The 22331-nt window shown below is 57.5% G+C and overlaps 1 protein-coding gene across 1 annotated transcript in view; it reads left to right on the top strand.

The window, feature by feature from the left end:
- Nucleotides 1-22331, top strand: part of ZC3HAV1 (zinc finger CCCH-type containing, antiviral 1) — a 59662-nt gene that overhangs the window by 9893 nt on the left and 27438 nt on the right. The window contains exons 2-6 of the mRNA XM_062203280.1: nucleotides 6123-6258; nucleotides 10207-10459; nucleotides 18008-18673; nucleotides 19444-19545; nucleotides 20928-21051. Coding sequence (XP_062059264.1) covers nucleotides 6123-6258; nucleotides 10207-10459; nucleotides 18008-18673; nucleotides 19444-19545; nucleotides 20928-21051 — 1281 coding nt within the window. The remainder of the gene's footprint in view (nucleotides 1-6122; nucleotides 6259-10206; nucleotides 10460-18007; nucleotides 18674-19443; nucleotides 19546-20927; nucleotides 21052-22331) is intronic.

Genomic DNA, 22331 nt, shown 5'->3' with positions numbered 1-22331 from the left:
GACTTGAATCGAGGGATGCAGCATGGCAGGTGGCGGCTTTACCGGCTACGCCACGATGCCAGCCCCTTGCTTATTTGATACTTGAGTTCACTGATCAGGTCTTTTTTTATGTGGTCCACCTTTAATTTCTCATCTTATCAGGCCTCCCTACGTAGTATTGCGATGACCATACATTAAATAACGGGGGTAGCCTTCCTGGCACGCTAGTTCCTGCGCTCGGCTTCAAGTAGAAGGTGTGCAGGACCTGGTCCTCGCTGGTGCTGTCAGGGTGCTGACGGCACAGCCTGCAGGCCGCGGCACAGTGTCGGGTGGGGTCCCAGCTGCTCCTGCGAAGTGCTCGGGTCCCTGCCACCTTTGTGGAAGACCCAGATGGAGTTCCGGGTTGCTCGCTGTTGTGGGCATGTGGGGAGTGAACCAGTGGATGGAAGCTCTCTCTCTCTCCCTTAAAAAAAAAAAAAAAAAAAATCTTTAAAAAAATCAAACAACCAAAAGGCAGTGCTTGGGAGAAGTCCAGGAAGTGGAGGAGTGGGGGAGGGAGCAGGGCCGCAGGTTAGACCTGGACCCTACAGATGGAAGAAGCCGGGTTCAAGGTGAGTGGTACAGAGTAAAGGGGACAGCAGCTCACCTGAGGATGGAGGTGGAAGTGCCTGAAGGACCCCAGCTGGCTCCAGGGTGCAGGGCGAGCCTGTGCCTCTGGGTGTGAGCAGCTGACCAGGGCTCCAGGCAGAGGCCCCCTGAGGCCACCTGGCTGCCTTAGTAAGGGAGTGCTGACTTCAGGGAACATTCCTGGGAGGGCGGGAGGCCCAGGACAGGTTCTGCGTCTCTGACCGGCCGAGGGACCCTTGGCTTGGCTCCCTGTTCAGGATTTCTGGGAAAGCAAAAGTTCTTAATTCCTCCCTCAAAATAGTTGTCGGTTGTCTCAGAGCCAGAGGTCCGAACCTGTGGGGAGAGGGATGGCCGTGGCCTGGAAACAGTAGGGAGATGCCTTTTGGGGAGCACCATCAGGTCAGCTCCTAGTAGAGGGGTTTCAGCTTTAGGCTAGAGGCTGTTCTTGCTGCAGCAGTCTCTTCAGATCCCATCTCCTGAGGGGTGGGGACTGGGAAGGGGGTTAGCTCAGCTGCTGAGGGTCTGGGTGGGGGACTGGGTGGGGCGGGGAGCGCTTATCTGAAACTGCAGGGCAGAACCCAGAACTGAGCAGCCTTATCAAGGAGAGCCAGAAAGCCACCAAAAGCCAAGGACACAGGGTGGAGAAAGCAGAGAGGCCCCCGGGGAGATGCTGGGGCGGAGACTGAGTGCCTGGGGAGATGCTGGGGCGGAGCCGTGAGCGCCTGCCCCGCTTCCCTGGACTTTTCTAGAAGCGAGGTGCAGGGCCGGCTCTGCCAGTGCTGGCAGGGTCGTGCAGTCTGATTTTCCTAGCGAGGACCCACTGCTAGACCTCAGCGCAAAGTTCCAGACAGTGTCAGAGCGAGTTTACACACAGTGACACGTGAGCGAGTGGCTTGCACAGGTTAATTCTCAGAGAAAACGTTCACCTAGATGTTTACAGTTAAAAATATCAGTGTCTTTTTTTTTGCCAGGCAGAGTGGATAGTGAGAGAGAGAGAGACAGAGAGAAAGGTCTTCCTTTTTGCCGTTGGTTCACCCTCCAATGGCCGCTGCGGCCGGCGCATCTTGCTGATCCGAAGGCAGGAGCCAGGTGCTTCCTCCTGGTCTCCCATGCGGGTGCAGGACCCAAGGACCTGGGCCATCCTCCACTGCCCTCCCCGGCCACAGCAGAGAGCTGGACTGGAGGAGGGGCAACCGGGATAGAATCCGGCGCCACGACCGGGACTAGAACCCAGGGTGCTGGCGCCGCAAGGCGGAGGATTAGCCTGTTAAGCCAAGGCGCCGGCCTCAATGTCTTTTCTTATGTACAGGTTCTTATCTACAGGTTGATTTTCGAAGAGTGACAGAGTCAGAGAGGGAGAGACAGCTCCTCCATCCGCTGGTTCACTCCCAGTGTAGCTGCAGCAGGCTGAAGGTGGGAGCCAGGAGCTCCCTCTGGGTCTCCTCCCACACAGGTGCTGGGGCCCCAGCACATGGGCCATCTTGTGGTGCTTTCCCAGGTACACCAGCAGGGAGCTGGATTGGAGATGGAGCAGCCGGGACTCCAGCTGCGCCGCCGTTCGGGATGCTGGTGTTGCAAACAGCAGCTTTAACCTCCTGTGCCACCACACTAGCCTCAGCATCAGTTTCAATGATACTGTTTCGCATTTCTGTCTTCCAGTGACAAACAACTGAAAGATAATAGTGGCAACACATACTATTTGGGAAATTAAAGAGAACTATTACAAGAAAAACAGATTCAAAAGCAGGCATTTCTCTCACTGAGTAAAAGCCTTAGAACTTTGCATGTCGCCTGGTCTGTTCGTGCTGGTATTCAGAATTCGTGGCAGGAACCCACACAGCTTATTAATTTTGGAAATATTAATAAGCAGATTGATTTCAGTATTTTCTGTTCCAGCATAAGATTTCGTGTGGTTAGATGACATACTGGTGCAGAGAGCTTCAAATAAGTAAATCTTTATGAAAAGATGAGTTACTAGGCCGGCGCCGCGGCTCACTAGGCTAATCTCCTGCCTGCGGCGCCGGCACACCGGGTTCTAGTCCCGGTTGGGGCGCCGGTTCTGTCCCAGTTGCTCCTCTTCCAGGCCAGCTCTCTGCTGTGGCCCGGGAAGGCAGTGGAGGATGGCCCCAGTGCTTGGGCCCTGCACCCCATGGGAGACCAGGAGGAAGCACCTGGCTCCTGGCTTCAGGTCGGCGCAGCATGCCAGCTGTAGCAGCCACTTGGGGGATGAACCAACAGAAGGAAGACCTTTTTCTCTATTTCTGTCTCTCTCTCTGTCTAACTGCCTGTCAAAAAAAAAAAAAAAAAAAAGATGACTTACTAAATATCCCATCTAATATATGCACCTAACAAATTAGATTCCGGCTGTGCTATTTCTGGAAATTGACTAAGCCCTAATAACATTTTTCTAGAGAAAATAATAGTTAAGCCCAAGGAAGAGGCTTTGAAAAGCAGTAAGGGGGGGGAAGGTAAATGAGTCTGTTACCATTTACAGTACAGGGCCAAGGGCATGTCAGTTACATGGCACTGGACTCAAAGCAGAGCAGCGGATGGATAAAAACACAATAGAGATTCCAGTAGCTCTAGACTTGGGGAAAGTTGAACATGCAATGGATGAGGGTAACAAAATGATAAGAGAAGGATTATGTGTAATAGATGATTTTGAGAAAGTTGTGACATCATTTGCCATAATCACTTCAGGTGTTTTAAAGAACTGATGTTGGAAAGATTTCTTTCAGGAGGCAGCACTGTGGCACAGCAGAACCAAGCCAGGGCCTCCTGTATGTGTACTGGCTTGAATCCCGGCTGCCCTACTTCTGATCCAGCTCCTTGCTAATGCCCTGGGAAAGCAGCGAAGGATGGCCCAAGTGCTTGTGCCCCTGCACCCACGTGGGAGACTTGGAAGAAGCTCCTGGCTTTGGTCTGGCCCAGCCCTAGCTGTTTCGGACATTTGGGGAGTGAACCAGAAGATGGAAGATCTCTCTCTATATATATCTCCCTTTCTCTCTCTGTACCTCTGACTTTGAAATAAATAAAATATTTTTTTAAAAAGAAGAGATCTCTTTTAAAAATGAAGCAAAGTGGTGTATTACAGTTATCTAACTGTGGTGGGTGACAGTTTTGTAAGTGTTAAAGCAGTATGTTAAATTATGGGCCATGTAGGCCGGTTTGAGTCCTGGCTGTTCCACTTCCTATCCAGCTCTCTGCTATGGCCTGGGAAAGCAGTTGAAGATGGCCCAAGTCCTTGGACCCTGCACCCACATGGTGGGGGGACCCAGAGGAGACTCCTGGCTCCTGGCTTCGGATTGGTGCAGCTCTGGCCTTTGCAGCCATCTGGGAAGTAAACCAGCAGATGGAAGACTTTTCTCTGTCTCTCTGCCTCTGCCTCTCTATAACCTGCCTTTCAAATAAACAAATAGATCTTAAAAATTATATATAAAGATTATAAACTATAATTATGTTATAGTATAATTATGTATTATAATATACTATATAAAGATTATATAATATTATATGTTATATATTATTTATATTATATAATATGTATTATAGTGTATTTATAATATCTGATTACCTACCTTCATACCTATAATATATACTATACAATTTGTAATTATATATTATATAATCTTATATATATATATATATATATATATATATATAAAGAGCAATTACAAATCTGCAGGTCAGTACCCACTTTCCACCACATAAATAGTGTACACATAGTGTAAATAAAAGGTATTTCATTAAGCTAACAGTTGGGCATTTTCAGTCTTGCTAATAATAAAAGTGAGAATTGATAAAAATATAAGTAGTGGGGCTGGCACTGTGGTGTAGTGGGGAAGGCAGCTGCCTGGGATGCTGGCATCCCATATGAGTGCTGGTTCCAGTCTCTGCTGCTCTACTTCCTATCCAGTTCCTTGCAAATGTGCCTGGGAAAGCAGTGGAAGAAGGCAATCTATTTGCCCGTGTGGGAGACCCGGACAAAGCTCCTGGCTCCTGGCTTTGGACTGGCCCAGCTCCAGCTATTGCAGCCATTTGGGGAGTGAACCAGTTTATGGATGATCTGCCTCTTGCTCTGTCTTTCCATCTCTCTCTCTCTCTAACTCTGCCATTCAAACAAATAAATCTTTTATATGTGTATGTATATAGTCTACTTCATACCTATTGAAATAGCACAGTGACAGCACTCACTTTGCTTGGGGAAATCAGACATCCCCGATTGCTGCTGCGTTTTACGGGAGCAGAAGTTCAAAGCCAAACCCAGGCTGTTGTCAAGATGTCCTTTGAGGCATTGCCCCCGGAAGAATAAATGTCGGGAAGATCGTGTAAGGCAGGAGCGGTTACCTACACAATGATCATTGTAGCCACACTTTTATTCTTCTGTAGGCAAAGTTTGGCCATTACCCGATTACCTGACACCTTGGTAATGGTTATGCAAACCAGAAAATGTTACCATGCATCATGTGGATAGCTGTTGAAGCCACAAGTCTGAGGACTCTGACAGTGCCGTGTGGCTGCAGGCCGAGTTTTGGGGGACCGTGGCACCTGTGATGTGCTTGTCCAGTGAGAGCAGGAGTTTCCCGGAGATGTGAATCAGCACCTCGCAGACCTTAGTACGACGCTCTTTTTTAAGAATCATTGCTTTATTTGAAAGGCAGAGTGACAGAGAAAGAGGGAGAGACACACAGAGAGAGATCTTCCATCTTCTGATTTGTCCCCCAAATGGTCACAATGGCTGGGGCTGAGCCAGGGCTGGGCCAGGCCTAAGCCAGGAGCCAGGAACTCCATTGGGGTTTCCCACGAGGGTGCAGGGGCCCAAGCACTTGGGTCATCCTCTGCTGCCTTCCCAGGGAGCTGGATCAGAAGTGGAACAGCCGGGTGTTGAACTGGCGCTGTGACACATGGGGTCGGCATTGCGGGCGGGGGCTTTACCTGCTGTGCCACAGCACAGCCCCACTCCAGCAGTTTCTCAGTGGGAAGTCATTTCTAATAGATTGGTTTCTATTTCTTTGCCAGTGTTTTCCTCTTCTGACCTCTGAGGTATAACACAAATTATAACTTCATGGGAAGATACAGTTTGAAGAAGTACTATAGTCATTTAAAGACACATACACATGTATAACTTTTAAAATCATTTATTTTCTTTGAAAGGCAGAGAGAGAAACAGACCTCCCCTCTGCTGGTTCCCTCCACAAATGCTTGCAACAGCAGGGGCTGGGCAAGACCAGAGGCAGGAACCGGAAACTCGGTGCAGTCTCCCACGTGAGTGGCAGGGACCCAGCCTTCTGGGCCGGCGGCACTGCCACGCAGGAGCTGCGGTGGCGGGAAGTGGCCCTGGCGCCCCGGCGCTGCGTGCTTTGTAGCGTCTTAACCGCTGGGTCCACCTGCCCCTCCAGCAGGACCCGCGGCCTGTTCACCAGGCTGTGGGCTCCGAGCTTTGCTTCCCGGAAATGTGCAGACTGATTCTTCTGCTTTGCTCCGGGAGACACTGAGAACGTCCTGTTTTCTCCCAGGAATTTGTGCAAGTATTCGCACGAAGTCCTCTCGGAAGAGAACTTCCAGGTCCTGAAAAGCCACGATCTCTCTGGACTCAACCAGGAGGAGCTGGCGGTGCTGCTCATCCAGAGCGACCCCTTCTTCCTGCCCGAGGTGAGTCGGGATCCGTCTCGGGCCGTCTGCGTCTGCGGGAGGAGCAGGAGGACCTGGGCGTCGGAACCAGGCCTCTGCAGGCGGCCGGCGAGGCTGTCGCTGACCCGAGAGCTCCCAGCAGTTTCTCTCCGGTGGGAGGGTTTCCAAGACTTTGAGTCCGGAATGCCGCTGCTGCTAAGGAGCCCCCTGCGAGCGACAGGAGCTGACAGTGCACTCGGAGTAGATAGATTGTGTTGTAACCAGGGGGGCTTCCCGGAAGAGGTGGGTTTTGACTGAAGTTGGGGAGATGACAGGAAAGATTAGGGTACAGGCTGGGAGGTTGTAGCAGAGGATCTTTCCCATCCTCCCCCAAAATACGGCGATGCGGACACAGTGTGATCACCAGCCTGCGAGCTGGCCCACAGGCCATACCTGCTCTGCCACTGGATCTGACCGCAGCCCTGCCTGTGTGTCCCCGGCTGCCCAGGGCAGCTTCCCTCCGGGAGGGCGAGCCGAGTCGCCGCAGCAGGGACCCGATGCTCTAAAGCCTGGACCGTCTCAGGGAAAGTTTGCCAACTCTTGCCTGGATGTGGGCAGGCAAGTGTCCTAACAAGTCACCTTGCCGTCTCCTCACAGGGACGCAGGGTCTGGCCCTGGACCCAACATGACAGCAAGGGACTCAGAGTGTGGCTTCCAGCTCTAGGCTCTTCTCTCTCTCTCTCTCTTTCTTTTTAGATTTACTTATTTATTTGGAAGTCAGAGTTACACAGAGAGAGAAGGAGAGGCAGAGAGAGAGAGAGAAGGAGGGAGGGAGAGAGAGAGAGAGGTCTTCCGCTGGTTCACTCCCCAAATGGCTGCAACAGTTGGAGCTATGCCCATCCAAAGCCAAGAGCCAGGAACTTCTTCTGGATCCCCCATGCGGGCGCAGGGGCCCAACAATTCGGACCATCTTCTACTGCTTTCCCAGGCCACAGCAGAGAGCTGGATCGGAAGTGGAGCAGCCGGGACTCGAACCAGCGCCCATATAAGATGGCAGCACTGCAGGTGGCGGCTTTACCCACTGCGCCACAGCGCCAGCTGCTTCTTCTCATTGTTACAGCTTTGTTGCTGGAGGGAGCATAGAGAGGAAGTGGAAGGCAAGCGGTGTCCTTTTTAAAAGATGTGACATGCGCTTTGGGCACAACACGTCTGTCCACGTCGTGGGCCATGGTGCTCACGTGCACACAGTCAGGCGGAAGACAGCCTGGAAGATGTAGCTTCTGGCTGAGTCACCGTCTGTCCGCCTGAAGTCCGACAGCTTCTGTCAGTAGAAGGAAGATGGGACAGACGGGCAGCTGACAGTCTCAGCCGCACAGAAGTCCAGCCGTGCGGCTCGGAGGATCTGGTTAAGGCCGGAGTAGAGAAGCCCAGGAGCGAGTTCGGCCAGATGGGGTGGGCAGAGGGAGGCAAGCGGGCGTTGAGACGCACCTCGAGACGCACAGCACAGCTGGCGGGGACCTGGGAGCGTTGACTCGTCTGACACTGAGCTCCGTGTGTTTCCCTGAGTTGGCCACTGAGCTCAGGAGAGAGGAACGCGCAGATTCCCGGGGGGCCACATCCTGTTTCCTCCCCCACCCGGTGCTGACACGCAGAGCCACCTGTGAGGGCATGGCAGGGTGACGATGAATGTCGGCCTGGGGCCCACCCTTCGCCTGAGGAAGCCAGTCTGGGGGCCGGTCTCTCCTCCCTTCCCCCGAGCCCCCACGTCCCCGTCTGGGCCCTGCAGGGCGGGCGGGCGGCAGTTCTGTTGGGAGAAGCTGCCGACAAGGTGCTACTGCTGAAGGGTGCCAGTGGGGCCGTGGACTCGAGGGCCGTGGTCCCAGACGGCCCTGTTCCGCTGGCGGGAGCTCAGGCCCCGGGGTCGTGGCCTGGAGCCAGCTGCCTTTGGCCACCTGTCGCCGTTTCTGCCGAGCGCCAGTGGGCTGGCGTGCGGATTCTGTAGTTAGTTTTCTGTTTGAGACTGCTGGGCAGGAGAGGCCTCAAAGGAGAGTTTTAGCCTGGGAGACCAGGGCGTGTCTTCATGGGGTGAGCCAGAGGCCAGCTCCCTGCGAGAGGAGCTGGCCAAGGAGGCGTCTCCGAGGACAGCGTTCTCCCGGCAGGGCAGGGCCTGTTTCTGTGGGCAGTTTGGATTTCATCAGGCGGCGTAAGGAGAGGCTGGGGCCAAGTTCCGTGCAGGCGCGAGTGTAGCGAGCCGGCTGCGGTCGGGGGAGGCAGAGTGGCCAGGTGCCCAGGGCCCTGAGGAGGCCACGCTGCAGTGTTTACAGTCCCCCAGCATCTCGCAGACCCGACCCTGCCGCTGACCCCGCCTGCGGGCCTTCCACCCTGCTGGGCGTTTTGTCCCCATTCAGCCAGGACTGAGCGACGCCTGCAGGCGCCAGACCCTGTATGCAGTACTGGTGGCCGCGGTGGCCGAGATGTACCCCCTGGGGCCGGCGCTGTGGCACGGTGGCTTACCGGCGCTGTGGCACGGTGGGTTAAGGCCCGGCCTGCAGTGCCAGCATCCCGTATGAGTGCCGGTTCCAGCCCCGGCTGCTCCACTTCCAATCCAGCTCCCTACTAGTGTGCCTGAGAGAGCAGTGGAGGATGGCACAGGTCCTTTGGCCCCTGCACCTGCGTGGGAGACCTGGAGGAAGTTCCTGGCTGCTGGCTTCAGATCAGCTCAGTTCCGCTGTCGCGGCCATTTGGGGAGTGAACCAGCAGATGGAAGACTCTGTCTCTGTCTCTACTTCTCTCTGTCACTCTTTCAAATAAATAGAACAAAACCTTAAAAAAAAAAAAAAAAAGTACTCCCTGCCCCTTGAGAGTCACTTTTCCGCACTTTGCCTTGGCCTGTGAGAGCATTGAAGCATCAGGCACACGTGACTCCTGGCGCGCAGGCCGGGACAACTGAAATACGCTCGTTGGGAAGCAGTGGTTTCATTTGTTCCGGCCTGATCAGCACAGGGACAGTGTGTCTGTAGCGCCAGCATGGTGACGGGAAGGTTCACCAGAGCGGCTTGGAGAGGCTGTGGTTGTCCTGCCTTGCTGAGCCTCCGGGATCCTGGCCCTCAGACTGCATCAGAATCACCTGGCAGGTGTTGCCAGCACACAGATTTCGGTGGTCTGGCACGGCGGAAGCGGGAAGGGTCTCAGCATTTGCATTTTGAACAAGTTTCTGGGTGGTGCCGATGCTGCCTGGTCCAGGGACCACACTTTGAGAACGATAGTCTAGGGTGGAGAGTGCGTAACAGGCAGTTATGTCAGTTACGTGGGGTTTCATGCCAGTCTGCCGCATGGCCACATAATTGCTATTGCAATGGGAATCTGTGTCTTTGCCTTCTAGACAAACCCTGGGGCAGGTATGGATCTGGCTTGCTCAGAGTCTATTGCAACAACTTACATATGTAACTTTGGCATGTTTGAAGTGCAGGTGTGTGTGTGTGTGTGTGTGATCACAGTGGCTTCCCCCTTCAGTAGTTCAGACATTGCCTCAACACTGCATCCCGTAGGCGCAGTCACAGGACGTGCTATTTAGTCTGCTGAACGCCTCGGTTTAGGTAGAGAGAGACAAGTATCTCCTGCTAGGGCGGAGGAAGTGGAGGCCGGGAGCAGGTCACTGGGGCCCCTGGGGTTACTCAGCTGCCGGGGAGGCCCGGGTTTGGAGCCAGCGCCTCCAGTGCTGTCGCCTGGCACTGCTCCCACCCGCCGTGGGCTCCGTGGCTGTCCTGCAGAGGGCTTTCAGTGCTGCCAGCAGAGACCCAGGCCTGGGTCTAACATTGCAGGTGAGGCGCTTGCAAGGCTATGCAACCTCCGAAGACGGCAGGGCTCACTTGGCCTCCTGTTTGCAGCTGGCCAGCTGCCGCCCGGGGCTGAGGGCTGTGCCTGTGTTGTTCCCGAGAGTCCCTGCTGCCTGGTGTCCTCACTGGTGGTCTCTGACGGTCTCTTCTGTAGATTTGCAAGACTTACAAAGGAGAGGGGCGCAAGCAGATCTGCAGTCAGCAGCCCCTGTGTGAAAGGCTGCACATCTGTGAGCACTTCACCCGCGGGGAATGTCGCTACCTCAACTGCCTCCGCTCCCACAACCTGATGGACAGAAAGGTGCTGGCGGCCATGAGGGAGCACGGGCTGAGCCCCGACGTGGTGCAGAACATCCAGGACATCTGCAACAGCAAGCACGCCCAGAAGAATGCCTCGGGCCCCAGAGGTACGCCCCCCTCTCTCGGCACCCTCCTGTAGAGGTCCGCACCTCCTCTCTCGGCACCCTCCTGTAGAGGTCCGCACCTCCTCTCTCGGCACCCTCCTCTAGAGGTCTGCGCCTCCTCTCTCGGCACCCTCCTCTAGAGGTACACCCCTCTCTCGGCACCCTCCTCTAGAGGTACGCCCCTCTCTCGGCACCCTCGTCTAGAGGTCTGCGCCTCCTCTCTTGGCACCCTCCTCTAGAGGTCTGCGCCTCCTCTCTCGGCACCCTCCTCTAGAGGTACGCCCCTCTCTCGGCACCCTCCTCTAGAGGTACGCCCCTCTCTCGGCACCCTCCTCTAGAGGTCTGCGCCTCCTCTCTCGGCACCCTCCTCTAGAGGTACGCCCCTCTCTCGGCACCCTCCTCTAGAGGTCTGCGCCTCCTCTCTTGGCACCCTCCTCTAGAGGTCCGCGCCTCCTCTCTCGGCACCCTCCTCTAGAGGTACGCCCCTCTCTCGGCACCCTCCTCTAGAGGTCCGCGCCTCCTCTCTCGGCACCCTCCTCTAGAGGTCCGCGCCTCCTCTCGGCACCCTCCTCTAGAGGTCCGCGCCTCCTCTCTCGGCACCCTCCTCTAGAGGTACGCCCCTCTCTCGGCACCCTCCTCTAGAGGTCCGCGCCTCCTCTCGGCACCCTCCTCTAGAGGTCCGCGCCTCCTCTCGGCACCCTCCTCTAGAGGTCCACGCCTCCTCTCTCGGCACCCTCCTCTAGAGGTACGCCCCTCTCTCGGCACCCTCCTGTAGAGGTCCGCACCTCTTCTCTCGGCACCCTCCTCTAGAGGTCTGCGCCTCCTCTCTCGGCACCCTCCTCTAGAGGTACACCCCTCTCTCGGCACCCTCCTCTAGAGGTACGCCCCTCTCTCGGCACCCTCGTCTAGAGGTCTGCGCCTCCTCTCTTGGCACCCTCCTCTAGAGGTCTGCGCCTCCTCTCTCGGCACCCTCCTCTAGAGGTACGCCCCTCTCTCGGCACCCTCCTCTAGAGGTACGCCCCTCTCTCGGCACCCTCCTCTAGAGGTACGCCCCTCTCTCGGCACCCTCCTCTAGAGGTCTGCGCCTCCTCTCTCGGCACCCTCCTCTAGAGGTACGCCCCTCTCTCGGCACCCTCCTCTAGAGGTACGCCCCTCTCTCGGCACCCTCCTCTAGAGGTCTGCGCCTCCTCTCTCGGCACCCTCCTCTAGAGGTACGCCCCTCTCTCGGCACCCTCCTCTAGAGGTCTGCGCCTCCTCTCTTGGCACCCTCCTCTAGAGGTCCGCGCCTCCTCTCTCGGCACCCTCCTCTAGAGGTACGCCCCTCTCTCGGCACCCTCCTCTAGAGGTCCGCGCCTCCTCTCTCGGCACCCTCCTCTAGAGGTCTGCGCCTCCTCTCGGCACCCTCCTCTAGAGGTCCGCGCCTCCTCTCTCGGCACCCTCCTCTAGAGGTACGCCCCTCTCTCGGCACCCTCCTCTAGAGGTCCGCGCCTCCTCTCGGCACCCTCCTCTAGAGGTCCGCGCCTCCTCTCGGCACCCTCCTCTAGAGGTCCACGCCTCCTCTCTCGGCACCCTCCTCTAGAGGTACGCCCCTCTCTCGGCACCCTCCTCTAGAGGTCTGCGCCTCCTCTCTTGGCACCCTCCTCTAGAGGTCCGCGCCTCCTCTCTCGGCACCCTCCTCTAGAGGTACGCCCCTCTCTCGGCACCCTCCTCTAGAGGTACGCCCCTCTCTCGGCACCCTCCTCTAGAGGTCTGCGCCTCCTCTCTCGGCACCCTCCTCTAGAGGTCCACGCCTCCTCTCTCGGCACCCTCCTCTAGAGGTCCGCGCCTCCTCTCGGCACCCTCCTCTAGAGGTCCGCGCCTCCTCTCTCGGCACCCTCCTCTAGAGGTCCGCGCCTCCTCTCGGCACCCTCCTCTAGAGGTACGCCCCTCTCTCGGCACCCTCCTCTAGAGGTCTGCGCCTCCGCTCTTGGCACCCTCCTCTAGAGGTCCGCGCCTCCTCTCTCGGCACCCTCCTCTAGAGGTACGCCCCTCTCTCGGCACCCTCCTCTAGAGGTACGCACCCCTCCTCTCTCGGCACCCTCCTCTAGAGGTCCGCGCCTCCTCTCGGCACCCTCCTCTAGAGGTCCGCGCCTCCTCTCTCGGCACCCTCCTCTAGAGGTCCGCGCCTCCTCTCTCGGCACCCTCCTCTAGAGGTCCGCGCCTCCTCTCTCGGCACCCTCCTCTAGAGGTCCGCGCCTCCTCTCTCGGCACCCTCCTCTAGAGGTCCGCGCCTCCTCTCTCGGCACCCTCCTCTAGAGGTCCGCGCCTCCTCTCTCGGCACCCTCCTCTAGAGGTCCGCGCCTCCTCTCGGCACCCTCCTCTAGAGGTCCGCGCCTCCTCTCGGCACCCTCCTCTAGAGGTCCGCGCCTCCTCTCTCGGCACCCTCCTCTAGAGGTCCGCGCCTCCTCTCTCGGCACCCTCCTCTAGAGGTACACGCCTCCTCTCTCGGCACCCTCCTCTAGAGGTACGCCCCTCCTCTCGGCACCCTCCTCTAGAGGTACGCGATCCTCTCGGCACCCTCCTCTAGAGGTCCGCGCCTCCTCTCTCGGCACCCTCCTCTAGAGGTCCGCGCCTCCTCTCTCGGCACCCTCCTCTAGAGGTCCGCGCCTCCTCTCTCGGCACCCTCCTCTAGAGGTCCGCGCCTCCTCTCTCGGCACCCTCCTCTAGAGGTCCGCGCCTCCTCTCTCGGCACCCTCCTCTAGAGGTCCGCGCCTCCTCTCTCGGCACCCTCCTCTAGAGGTCTGCGCCTCGTCTCGGCACCCTCCTCTAGAGGTACGCACCCCTCTCTCGGCACCCTCCTCTAGGGGTCCGCGCCTCCTCTCTCGGCACCCTCCTCTAGAGGTCCGCGCCTCCTCTCTCGGCACCCTCCTCTAGAGGTCCGCGCCTCCTCTCTCGGCACCCTCCTCTAGAGGTCCGCGCCTCCTCTCGGCACCCTCCTCTAGAGGTCCGCGCCTCCTCTCTCGGCACCCTCCTCTAGAGGTCCGCGCCTCCTCTCTCGGCACCCTCCTCTAGAGGTACGCACCCCTCTCTCGGCACCCTCCTCTAGAGGTCCGCGCCTCCTCTCTCGGCACCCTCCTCTAGAGGTCCGCGCCTCCTCTCTCGGCACCCTCCTCTAGAGGTCCGCGCCTCGTCTCTCGGCACCCTCCTCTAGAGGTACGCACCCCTCTCTCGGCACCCTCCTCTAGAGGTCCGCGCCTCCTCTCTCGGCACCCTCCTCTAGAGGTCCGCGCCTCCTCTCGGCACCCTCCTCTAGAGGTTCGCGCCTCCTCTCTCGGCACTCTCCTCTAGAGGTCCGCGCCTCCTCTCTCGGCACCCTCCTCTAGAGGTACGCACCCCTCCTCTCTCAGCACCCTCCTCTAGAGGTCCGCGCCTTCTCTCGGCACCCTCCTCTAGAGGTCCGCGCCTCCTTTCTCGGCACCCTCCTCTAGAGGTCCGCGCCTCCTCTCTCGGCACCCTCCTCTAGATGTACGCACCCCTCCTCTCTCGGCACCCTCCTCTAGAGGTACGCACCCCTCCTCTCTCGGCACCCTCCTCTAGAGGTCCGCGCCTCCTCTCGGCACCCTCCTCTAGAGGTCCGCGCCTCCTCTCTCGGCACCCTCCTCTAGAGGTCCGCGCCTCCTCTCTCGGCACCCTCCTCTAGAGGTCCGCGCCTCCTCTCTCGGCACCCTCCTCTAGAGGTCCGCGCCTCCTCTCTCGGCACCCTCCTCTAGAGGTCCGCGCCTCCTCTCTCGGCACCCTCCTCTAGAGGTCCGCGCCTCCTCTCTCGGCACCCTCCTCTAGAGGTCCGCGCCTCCTCTCGGCACCCTCCTCTAGAGGTCCGCGCCTCCTCTCTCGGCACTCTCCTCTAGAGGTCCGCGCCTCCTCTCTCGGCACCCTCCTCTAGAGGTACGCACCCCTCCTCTCTCGGCACCCTCCTCTAGAGGTCCGCGCCTTCTCTGGGCACCCTCCTCTAGAGGTCCGCGCCTCCTCTCTCGGCACCCTCCTCTAGAGGTCCGCGCCTCCTCTCTCGGCACCCTCCTCTAGAGGTCCGCGCCTCCTCTCTCGGTACCCTCCTCTAGAGGTACGCACCCCTCCTCTCTCGGCACCCTCCTCTAGAGGTCCGCACCTCCTCTCTCGGCACCCTCCTCTAGAGGTCCGCGCCTCCTCTCTCGGCACCCTCCTCTAGAGGTCCGCGCCTCCTCTCTCGGCACCCTCCTCTAGAGGTCCGCGCCTCCTCTCTCGGCACCCTCCTCTAGATGTACGCACCCCTCCTCTCTCGGCACCCTCCTCTAGAGGTCCGCACCCCTCCTCTCTCGGCACCCTCCTCTAGAGGTCCGCGCCTCCTCTCGGCACCCTCCTCTAGAGGTCCGCGCCTCCTCTCTCGGCACCCTCCTCTAGAGGTCCGCGCCTCCTCTCTCGGCACCCTCCTCTAGAGGTCCGCGCCTCCTCTCTCGGCACCCTCCTCTAGAGGTCCGCGCCTCCTCTCTCGGCACCCTCCTCTAGAGGTCCGCGCCTCCTCTCTCGGCACCCTCCTCTAGAGGTCCGCGCCTCCTCTCGGCACCCTCCTCTAGAGGTCCGCGCCTCCTCTCTCGGCACTCTCCTCTAGAGGTCCGCGCCTCCTCTCTCGGCACCCTCCTCTAGAGGTACGCACCCCTCCTCTCTCGGCACCCTCCTCTAGAGGTCCGCGCCTTCTCTGGGCACCCTCCTCTAGAGGTCCGCGCCTCCTCTCTCGGCACCCTCCTCTAGAGGTCCGCGCCTCCTCTCTCGGCACCCTCCTCTAGAGGTCCGCGCCTCCTCTCTCGGTACCCTCCTCTAGAGGTACGCACCCCTCCTCTCTCGGCACCCTCCTCTAGAGGTCCGCACCTCCTCTCTCGGCACCCTCCTCTAGAGGTCTGCGCCTCCTCTCGGCACCCTCCTCTAGAGGTCTGCGCCTCCTCTCTCGGCACCCTCCTCTAGAGGTCCGCGCCTCCTCTCTCGGCACCCTCCTCTAGAGGTCCGCCCCTCCTCTCTCGGCACCCTCCTCTAGAGGTCTGCGCCTCCTCTCTCGGCACCCTCCTCTAGAGGTCCGCGCCTCCTCTCTCGGCACCCTCCTCTAGAGGTCCGCCCCTCCTCTCTCGGCACCCTCCTCTAGAGGTCCGCGCCTCCTCTCTCGGCACCCTCCTCCTGAGGTCCGCCCCTCCTCTCGGCACCCTCCTCTAGAGGTCCGTGTCTCCTCTCGGCACCCTCCTCTAGAGGTCCGCGCCTCCTCTCGGCACCCTCCTCTAGAGGTCCGCGCCTCCTCTCTCGGCACCCTCCTCTAGAGGTACGCGCCTCCTCTCGGCACCCTCTCTGTGAGGGGAGAGACACCCGCCGCAGTCACCCGTCCTGCACAGAGCCTCCTTCACTTTCCCTTCTGGAGTTTGTCTGTGTGCACCACCACACGCAAAGTACATGTGAGACTTTGTACTTCTACAACTTGTCTTTGTGCATATACCACTACATGCAAAGTACATGTGTGATTTTTTTAAAAGGTTTTTATTTATTTATTTGAATGTCAGAGTTACAGAGAGAGAAGGAAATGCAGAGAGAGAGAGAGGTCTTCCATCCACTGGTTCACTCTGCAATTGGCTGCAATGGCCAGAGCTGTGCCGATCCGAAGCCAGGAGCCAGGAGTTTCTTCCAGATCTCCCACTTGGGTGCAGGGGCTCAAGGACTTGGGTCACTGTCCACTGTTTTCCCAGGCCTTAGCAGAGAGCTGGATCAGAAGTGGAGCAGCTGAGACTTGAACTGGTGCCCCTATGGGATGCCGGCGCTTCAGGCCAGGGCATTAACGCCACAGTGTCAGCCCCAGTACATGTGTGATTTTGTAATTCAGTTTTTGTGCTTGCCTCGTTTGCTCTCAGATTAAGAAATGTTTATCATTTCTTGAAAAGCTAACTGATAGAACTTTTTTAAAAGGAAAGAAACTTGAAAGTTCGATTCAACTGTTAAAATTTGTCCTGATTGCTCTATCTCTTTCCCTATGGACTTAAATTTCAGATTCTCATCGACGCATAAAACATTTTTTGTGGCTAAGCCCTTTAAAATGTTTCAAACTTTTTCGAAAATTTTGTTTGGAAAACAGAGGGAGACAGAGAGAGGGAAATAGCTTCCTGCTGGCTCACCGCCCAAATGCTGCAGTAGCCGGGCTCGGTCAGGCCAAGGCCAGGAGCCTGGTGCGCAGTCTGGGTCTCCCACGGTTCTGGGGCCATCACTGCTGCCTCCCAGCGTGCACACTAGCAGGAGGCTGCGCGGGAGAGTGACGCCAGGACTTGGAACCACGTGTTCCCAGGAGGCGACCCATGTGACATCCTTACCGCTGTGCCGGACCTCGGTGGTTAACGCACTCGTGAGGGTTCGCACCTGCATTTATTCGCATGCGTCTCCTCCGGACAAGGCCGTTCTACACAGCACAGTGAAAGTCCTACAGGAAGTTAGCAGAATGCAAAACTGGACCAGCTTAACTCACAGTCTTCATTGCTAGTTCTTTTCACATTTGTCTACCTATTTGAAAGGCAGAGTTACAGAGAGGCAGAGGCAGACAGAGAGAGGTCTTCCAGCCGCTGGTTCACTTTGCAAATGGCCACAATGGCTGGAGCTGAGCCAGGAACTTTTTCCAGGTCTCCCATGTGGGTGCGGGAGCCCAAGGACTTGGGCCATCTTCCACTGCTTTCCCAGGTGTATTAGCAGGGAGCCGGATTGAAAGTGCATCCAGGACAGGGACTGGTGCCCACGTGGAATGCCAGCACCAGGCAGCAGCTTTACCGCTGCACCAAGTGCTGCCCCCCCCTTGCTATTTCTTTAAACACTGTCTTGTTTTATTTTAAATGTTTTATTTATTTATTTGAAATGTAGAATTATAGGCCGAAAGAAAGGTCTTCCATTTGCTGGTTCACTCCCCAAACGGCTGCAACGGCCAGAGCTGGGCCAATCAGAAGCCAGGTGCCAGGAGCTTTTTCTAGGTCTCCCATACAGGTGCAGGGGCCCAAGGACTTGGGCCATCTTCCACTGCTTTCCCAGGCCACAGCAGAGAGCTGGATTGGAAGCAGAGCAGCCAGGTCTTGAACCGGCGCCCATATGGGATGCTGGCACTGCAGGCAGAGGCTTAGCCTACTTCGCCACAGCACCAGTGTTGGTCATTACTTTTTTTTTTTTTTTAAGAGATTTATTTATTTATTTGAAAGGCAGAGTTACAGAGAGACACAGAGAGAGGTCTTCCATCCGCTGGTTCAGACGCAACATATCACAGCCTGGGCAAAACCTGAAGGCATTGCGGAGGTTCCTCTGATTGCCCTAGTGCATCTGCCCACAGCCCCAGTGAAGGTTGGTTCAGAACCAGGGCCTAGTGGGCGGCCCCCGCCAGAGGCCTGGGCCGCGGGGCCGCCACCTGATTCCCAGGAGAGAACCAGCTCTGACTCGCCCGGGGACAGGCGCGGAACAGCAGCAAAGCTGGACCGCCAAGAGGAGGAGCTCACTCGGCTTCACGCTCATTTCCCTTTGGTTTTCTTTTTCCAGCTCCTGCCCCGCATCGCAGACCGGCCGCCCCTGCAAGGGCCGCCGCTCGAGACAGAAGCACAAGTAAAGACCGACCCTTCCGTGGCGGCCGAGAATTTGTGTCGTCTGCTCTGGCTCCTCCGAGGCCCTGCACATCCGGTCCCGACGGCCCGGGCCTCGGGCCTTCCCCGGAGGCTGCGCCAGTGGACAAGCTCACGCACAGGTTCACAGGCCTGGGCACTGGCGCTGGCCCTCTGCCTTGCTCGGGCTCGGCCACGCCCACTGAGCCTGGCGGACCCACGAAGCTGGGAGGAAGCCAGCGGTTCCCCGAGAGCAGCCGTGCCCCAGGCGCCCCGCTCGGGCCTCCAAGCAGCACGGACTCCGGCCGGAAGAGCTCCTCCGTCCTGGAAGGCCCCGGGAAAGGGAGCGACTCTGCACCAACCTCTGAAGTTGGCACCACAGAGAACACGTGCTTCTCCGACCTCCAGGGAGCCGGGGACAGAAGAGGGGCCGCAGACTCCCCGCAGGCCTCGCTTTCTAACAGTGCTCACGGAGGGGCCGCATATACGACTTCCTCGGGATCTTTAAATGACGGTGCCGGAACCGGTGGTCCGTTTAGGGATCCCCCAGCCCCGGGAACGAGCCAAAGGACGGGTGGCGATGAGCCCGGAGTGGCGTTGCTGACTGGTAAATACAGAGGAAACACATTTCGGGCTAATACATCTGTCCCCCACCCCCCCAGATGGGTCTAGGCGCACTAAGGATGAAACTACTGATGTAGGTAAAGCTGCTGCCCCTGGTTGGGACCTAAACACGGCAGTGACTGGGGACAAAGATGGGACAGGGGCCGGAAGTCAGGGTCTGGGAAGCCGGCTCCTGGCCCCGGGTTGGGGAACCACTGCACCGGCACGAGTCGGCACTGGGCCTCCGTCGCCCCCTCCGCCTTCTTCAGGCCACAGAGCTTCAGCCACTGGGACCTGTGATCAGAGCTCTGTCTGCGACTCTCTGAGACTCGCCAGTGGGCTCACAAGCAGGACCCCCAGCTCTCCCCAGCGTGAGTCACCCAGTGAAGGCACCCCACGTCTTGATTCTGCGGCAGAGCGGCTGTGCCCGCCGGGGTCGCCTTGCTCAAGGACTCGAGTTAGAGGGGTTTAAGGAGTGGCCTCGGGGAGGAGAGAGTGTATGGAAGTTGGGAAGGACCGGCCGGCAGGCTGCCACGTGTGCTGGGGTTAGGAGTGTGGTTTAAGAAGGATGCGCACGGCCGGTGTGACCCTCGAGCCCCCGTTTCACTTCACGGACGGGCGGGCTGCCTGGGCTCTCCCGAGCGACACACGGGTCCCAGCACCCCTCCAGAACATGGCCCCGTTTCAGTCTTTCCCGCGGAGGGGCGGGGTGCTGGGTTCTTGATTTCTGTTTTAAACGTGAGTATCAGCGAGCTGTCCTGTCTTGTGTTACAGACTCGGTGTCCGCTGTCCCGAGTGCCACATCTCCCAGGCTGAGCGGCCACGGCTCGGAGGAGATCTGTCTCGCCCACCTGTACAGCGGTTGTCAGCGGAACGGTGCGTGACCGCAGGGCGTCCGTAGCTCTCCCCTCTGGCCGCTGTGGGGCGGTGCCCTGGACGCGAGGGTGCAGTGTGTCCTCTAGAGCCTGCTCGCTCTCCTGGCTGAGTGCTGTGGTTCTGTGGGGACTCAGGGTTCAGGATTTGAGGAAGCGCTTCCCATAGTGACTGTACCATCGTCGTCCCCACCAGCAACGCACCAGGGTTCAGGATTCTGCACGTGGCTTTTGTGGCATCTAAGCCCTGCTCTTTGTGTTTGGATGTCACCACACGGGGTGTTGGGGGGAGTATTTGCTGCGGAAGTTGGGACGTGGTTTGGGGCACCCGTGTCCCCTATCAGAGTGCCTGGGCTCAGCTCCTGGCGCCACTGCTGATTCCAGCTTCCTGCTGCTGCATGCCCTGGGAGCCAGCAGGTGATGGCCCAAGGGCTTGGGCCCCTGCCACTCTCGTGGGAGACCTGGATTGGATTCTTGCCTTCCTGCTTCGGCCTGGTCCAGCTCTGGCTGTTGTGGGCATTTGGGGATGGAGCTCTCTCTCTGTGTTTCTCTATCAGTTCGTCTGACTGCCTCTCAAATAAGTAAATAACGTTTTTAAAAAGTCACATGTTTTTGGAACTTGCAAAATGATTTAAGCATAACAGAGGCAACTTGAACAACCACTATGCTGTGTTGCTGTGCTGTGGACTTAAAACATTCACCGTCCACTCAGCAAGCGTTCACCCAATGGCCTTCTGCGTGTCCAGCCCGAGCCAGTTTTGCAAGGGGGATATAAGCTAAACAGTGAGGTAACCTTGGGATCTCAAAAGATCTACAACTGAGAAAACTGTATAAAACAAGTAGGTATAGAATTAACCAAGCCCAAACTGGGTTTTGGGTCCTGGCTGTTGGACTAGCAAAATGCTCGTCATATCAGAATGAGGTGAGATGGGTTGAGGGGATCATTCTGCAAGGGAGGAAGTTGGCCAGGTCTTCCGGGAAATGCAGGCAGGTGCCTTTGCTGGACAGCGTTTTGTGCCAATGCGCACAAGGGTATTTCAGAAAGTTGCTGGGAAATGAGAGAAAGCCGTACTGTGCATTCCTGGAGCGCCTTCCCGAGCTCTCCTGCAGACGGTAACTGCAAACTTCCGGTTGAATGAATTGAGGGGGAAACGGAAATGTGAGTCGGAGGACGGGGGTGTCAGGGAACCGTTTCCTGACGAGTGCTCGTGGGTAGTAAAGAAGCCCGGTATGTGAACATGGGCAGTGCAGCAGGAGCCAGCGTGAGAAGGGGCTGTGGGGGAGCCTGGCAGGGCGGGAGAGGCAGGCCTCGCTGGGGCAGTCAGCAGGAGTCTGCTTGGATTGTCCGGACCTTGGCTGAGCAGGCCTACCTCTCTGTCCCTGTAGGCAGCTGCAGCCGGGTCCACTTCCACCTGCCTTACCGATGGCAGGTGTTGATTCTAAACAACTGGGTGGACTTCCAGGACATGGAGAAGATCGAGGAGGCCTACTGCGACCCCAGAAACCAGACGTAAGTTGGCGGCCGTGCTCTGGCTGTGAGATCCACGACATCATCAGAGGAAAACACAGGTTTCTGGGAAAAAAGGAAACATGCTTGGCCTTTGGAATGTCACTCAGGTTCGAGATAACTTGAAATCAAAGTGGCAGGTGCCTGCTGAGATAGATAATTAATGAAAAAGCAAACCAAGCTGGGTAGGTTTGAAGTTGTAGCGAGCCTGGCTAACACTGGGGTGCTGGAAGGACTTGTTAATCAGTGAGCTGGACAGTGACCACGTGCTCGGTGGACCTGGTCTCTCTCAGCCTGTCCTGCAGAAACAGCACACTGCGAAAGTTGTGTTACGGCCGTGGCAGCTGGCCCACAGCTGGGCCATCAGAAGCTTTGAGTCAGGGCTAAGCGGAGTCTGGCTCAGTGTCGTGGTTTTAGCCCACGCTCTGGGCGGCTGCAGAATCGCGCTGCACACGCTAGCCCTTCACGCCTTCCATGCTGGAGGCATCCAGGGGCTGTCCCACAGCTCTGCTTCTGTGGGAGCCGGCGCGGGTGACACTAGCATAGGAATTGTGGTCAGTTCTTGGCGATGGTTCTCTGTTGCTGCGTGTTGCCACTAGAGGGCGACATCAGCTGGTTTCTTGTTTGCAAGCTCTGTTTTCCTCTTGTAAGTCAGCCCCTAGGAGTCTCTCGCCCTCGGCACTGCTGAGGTTTGGGGCCGGATAGTTGCTGTGAGGCCTGTTAGCAGTGTCACTGGCCTCTGTCCCAGGTTCCAGTAAGCACTGCCCCTTCCCCTCGCCTCCAGCTCTGAGAAGCGAGAGCCGGCTTCAGCAGGGTGCTGTCAGATGTCCCCGGGGAGGCAGTTCTACATCTTGTGCACCCAGAATCAAGTGTGTTAAAGAATGCAAGAGTTGCTGTTAGTGTTGGTACTAGCTGGCGGTGTTCACCACATCAGAATTAACACAGAGAAAAATTAAATACGGATTCATTTCAAAGGGGCAGTCAGCTCATTACCTGTTAACATAAATAGTGTTTCTGTGTAACCGTGCAATATATATAGTTACGCACATACAGCCATATGTGGATAAGTGTAATTATTTTCTAAAATAAAACAATATTGGGCAGAGTAACATTGTTTTATACTTTTGCAATCTCTTTAATGTCTGGCTTCTGATATCTACGTCTTTATTCCAGCCCCTGTGATATCATATAGTACGTAGCCCTCTGGAAACTCCGCCGTGTGAGTGAGAGGGCAAATCATGTCCCACTGTTATCAGCAAAATAGCTTTGACCTTGAGAACTGC

This window comes from Lepus europaeus, chromosome 1 (genome assembly GCF_033115175.1).
Source record: "Lepus europaeus isolate LE1 chromosome 1, mLepTim1.pri, whole genome shotgun sequence".
In the NCBI taxonomy this organism is placed as follows: domain Eukaryota; kingdom Metazoa; phylum Chordata; class Mammalia; order Lagomorpha; family Leporidae; genus Lepus; species Lepus europaeus.
Note: the sequence above shows the minus strand (reverse complement) of the source record. Positions and strands in the feature narration are given on the sequence as shown.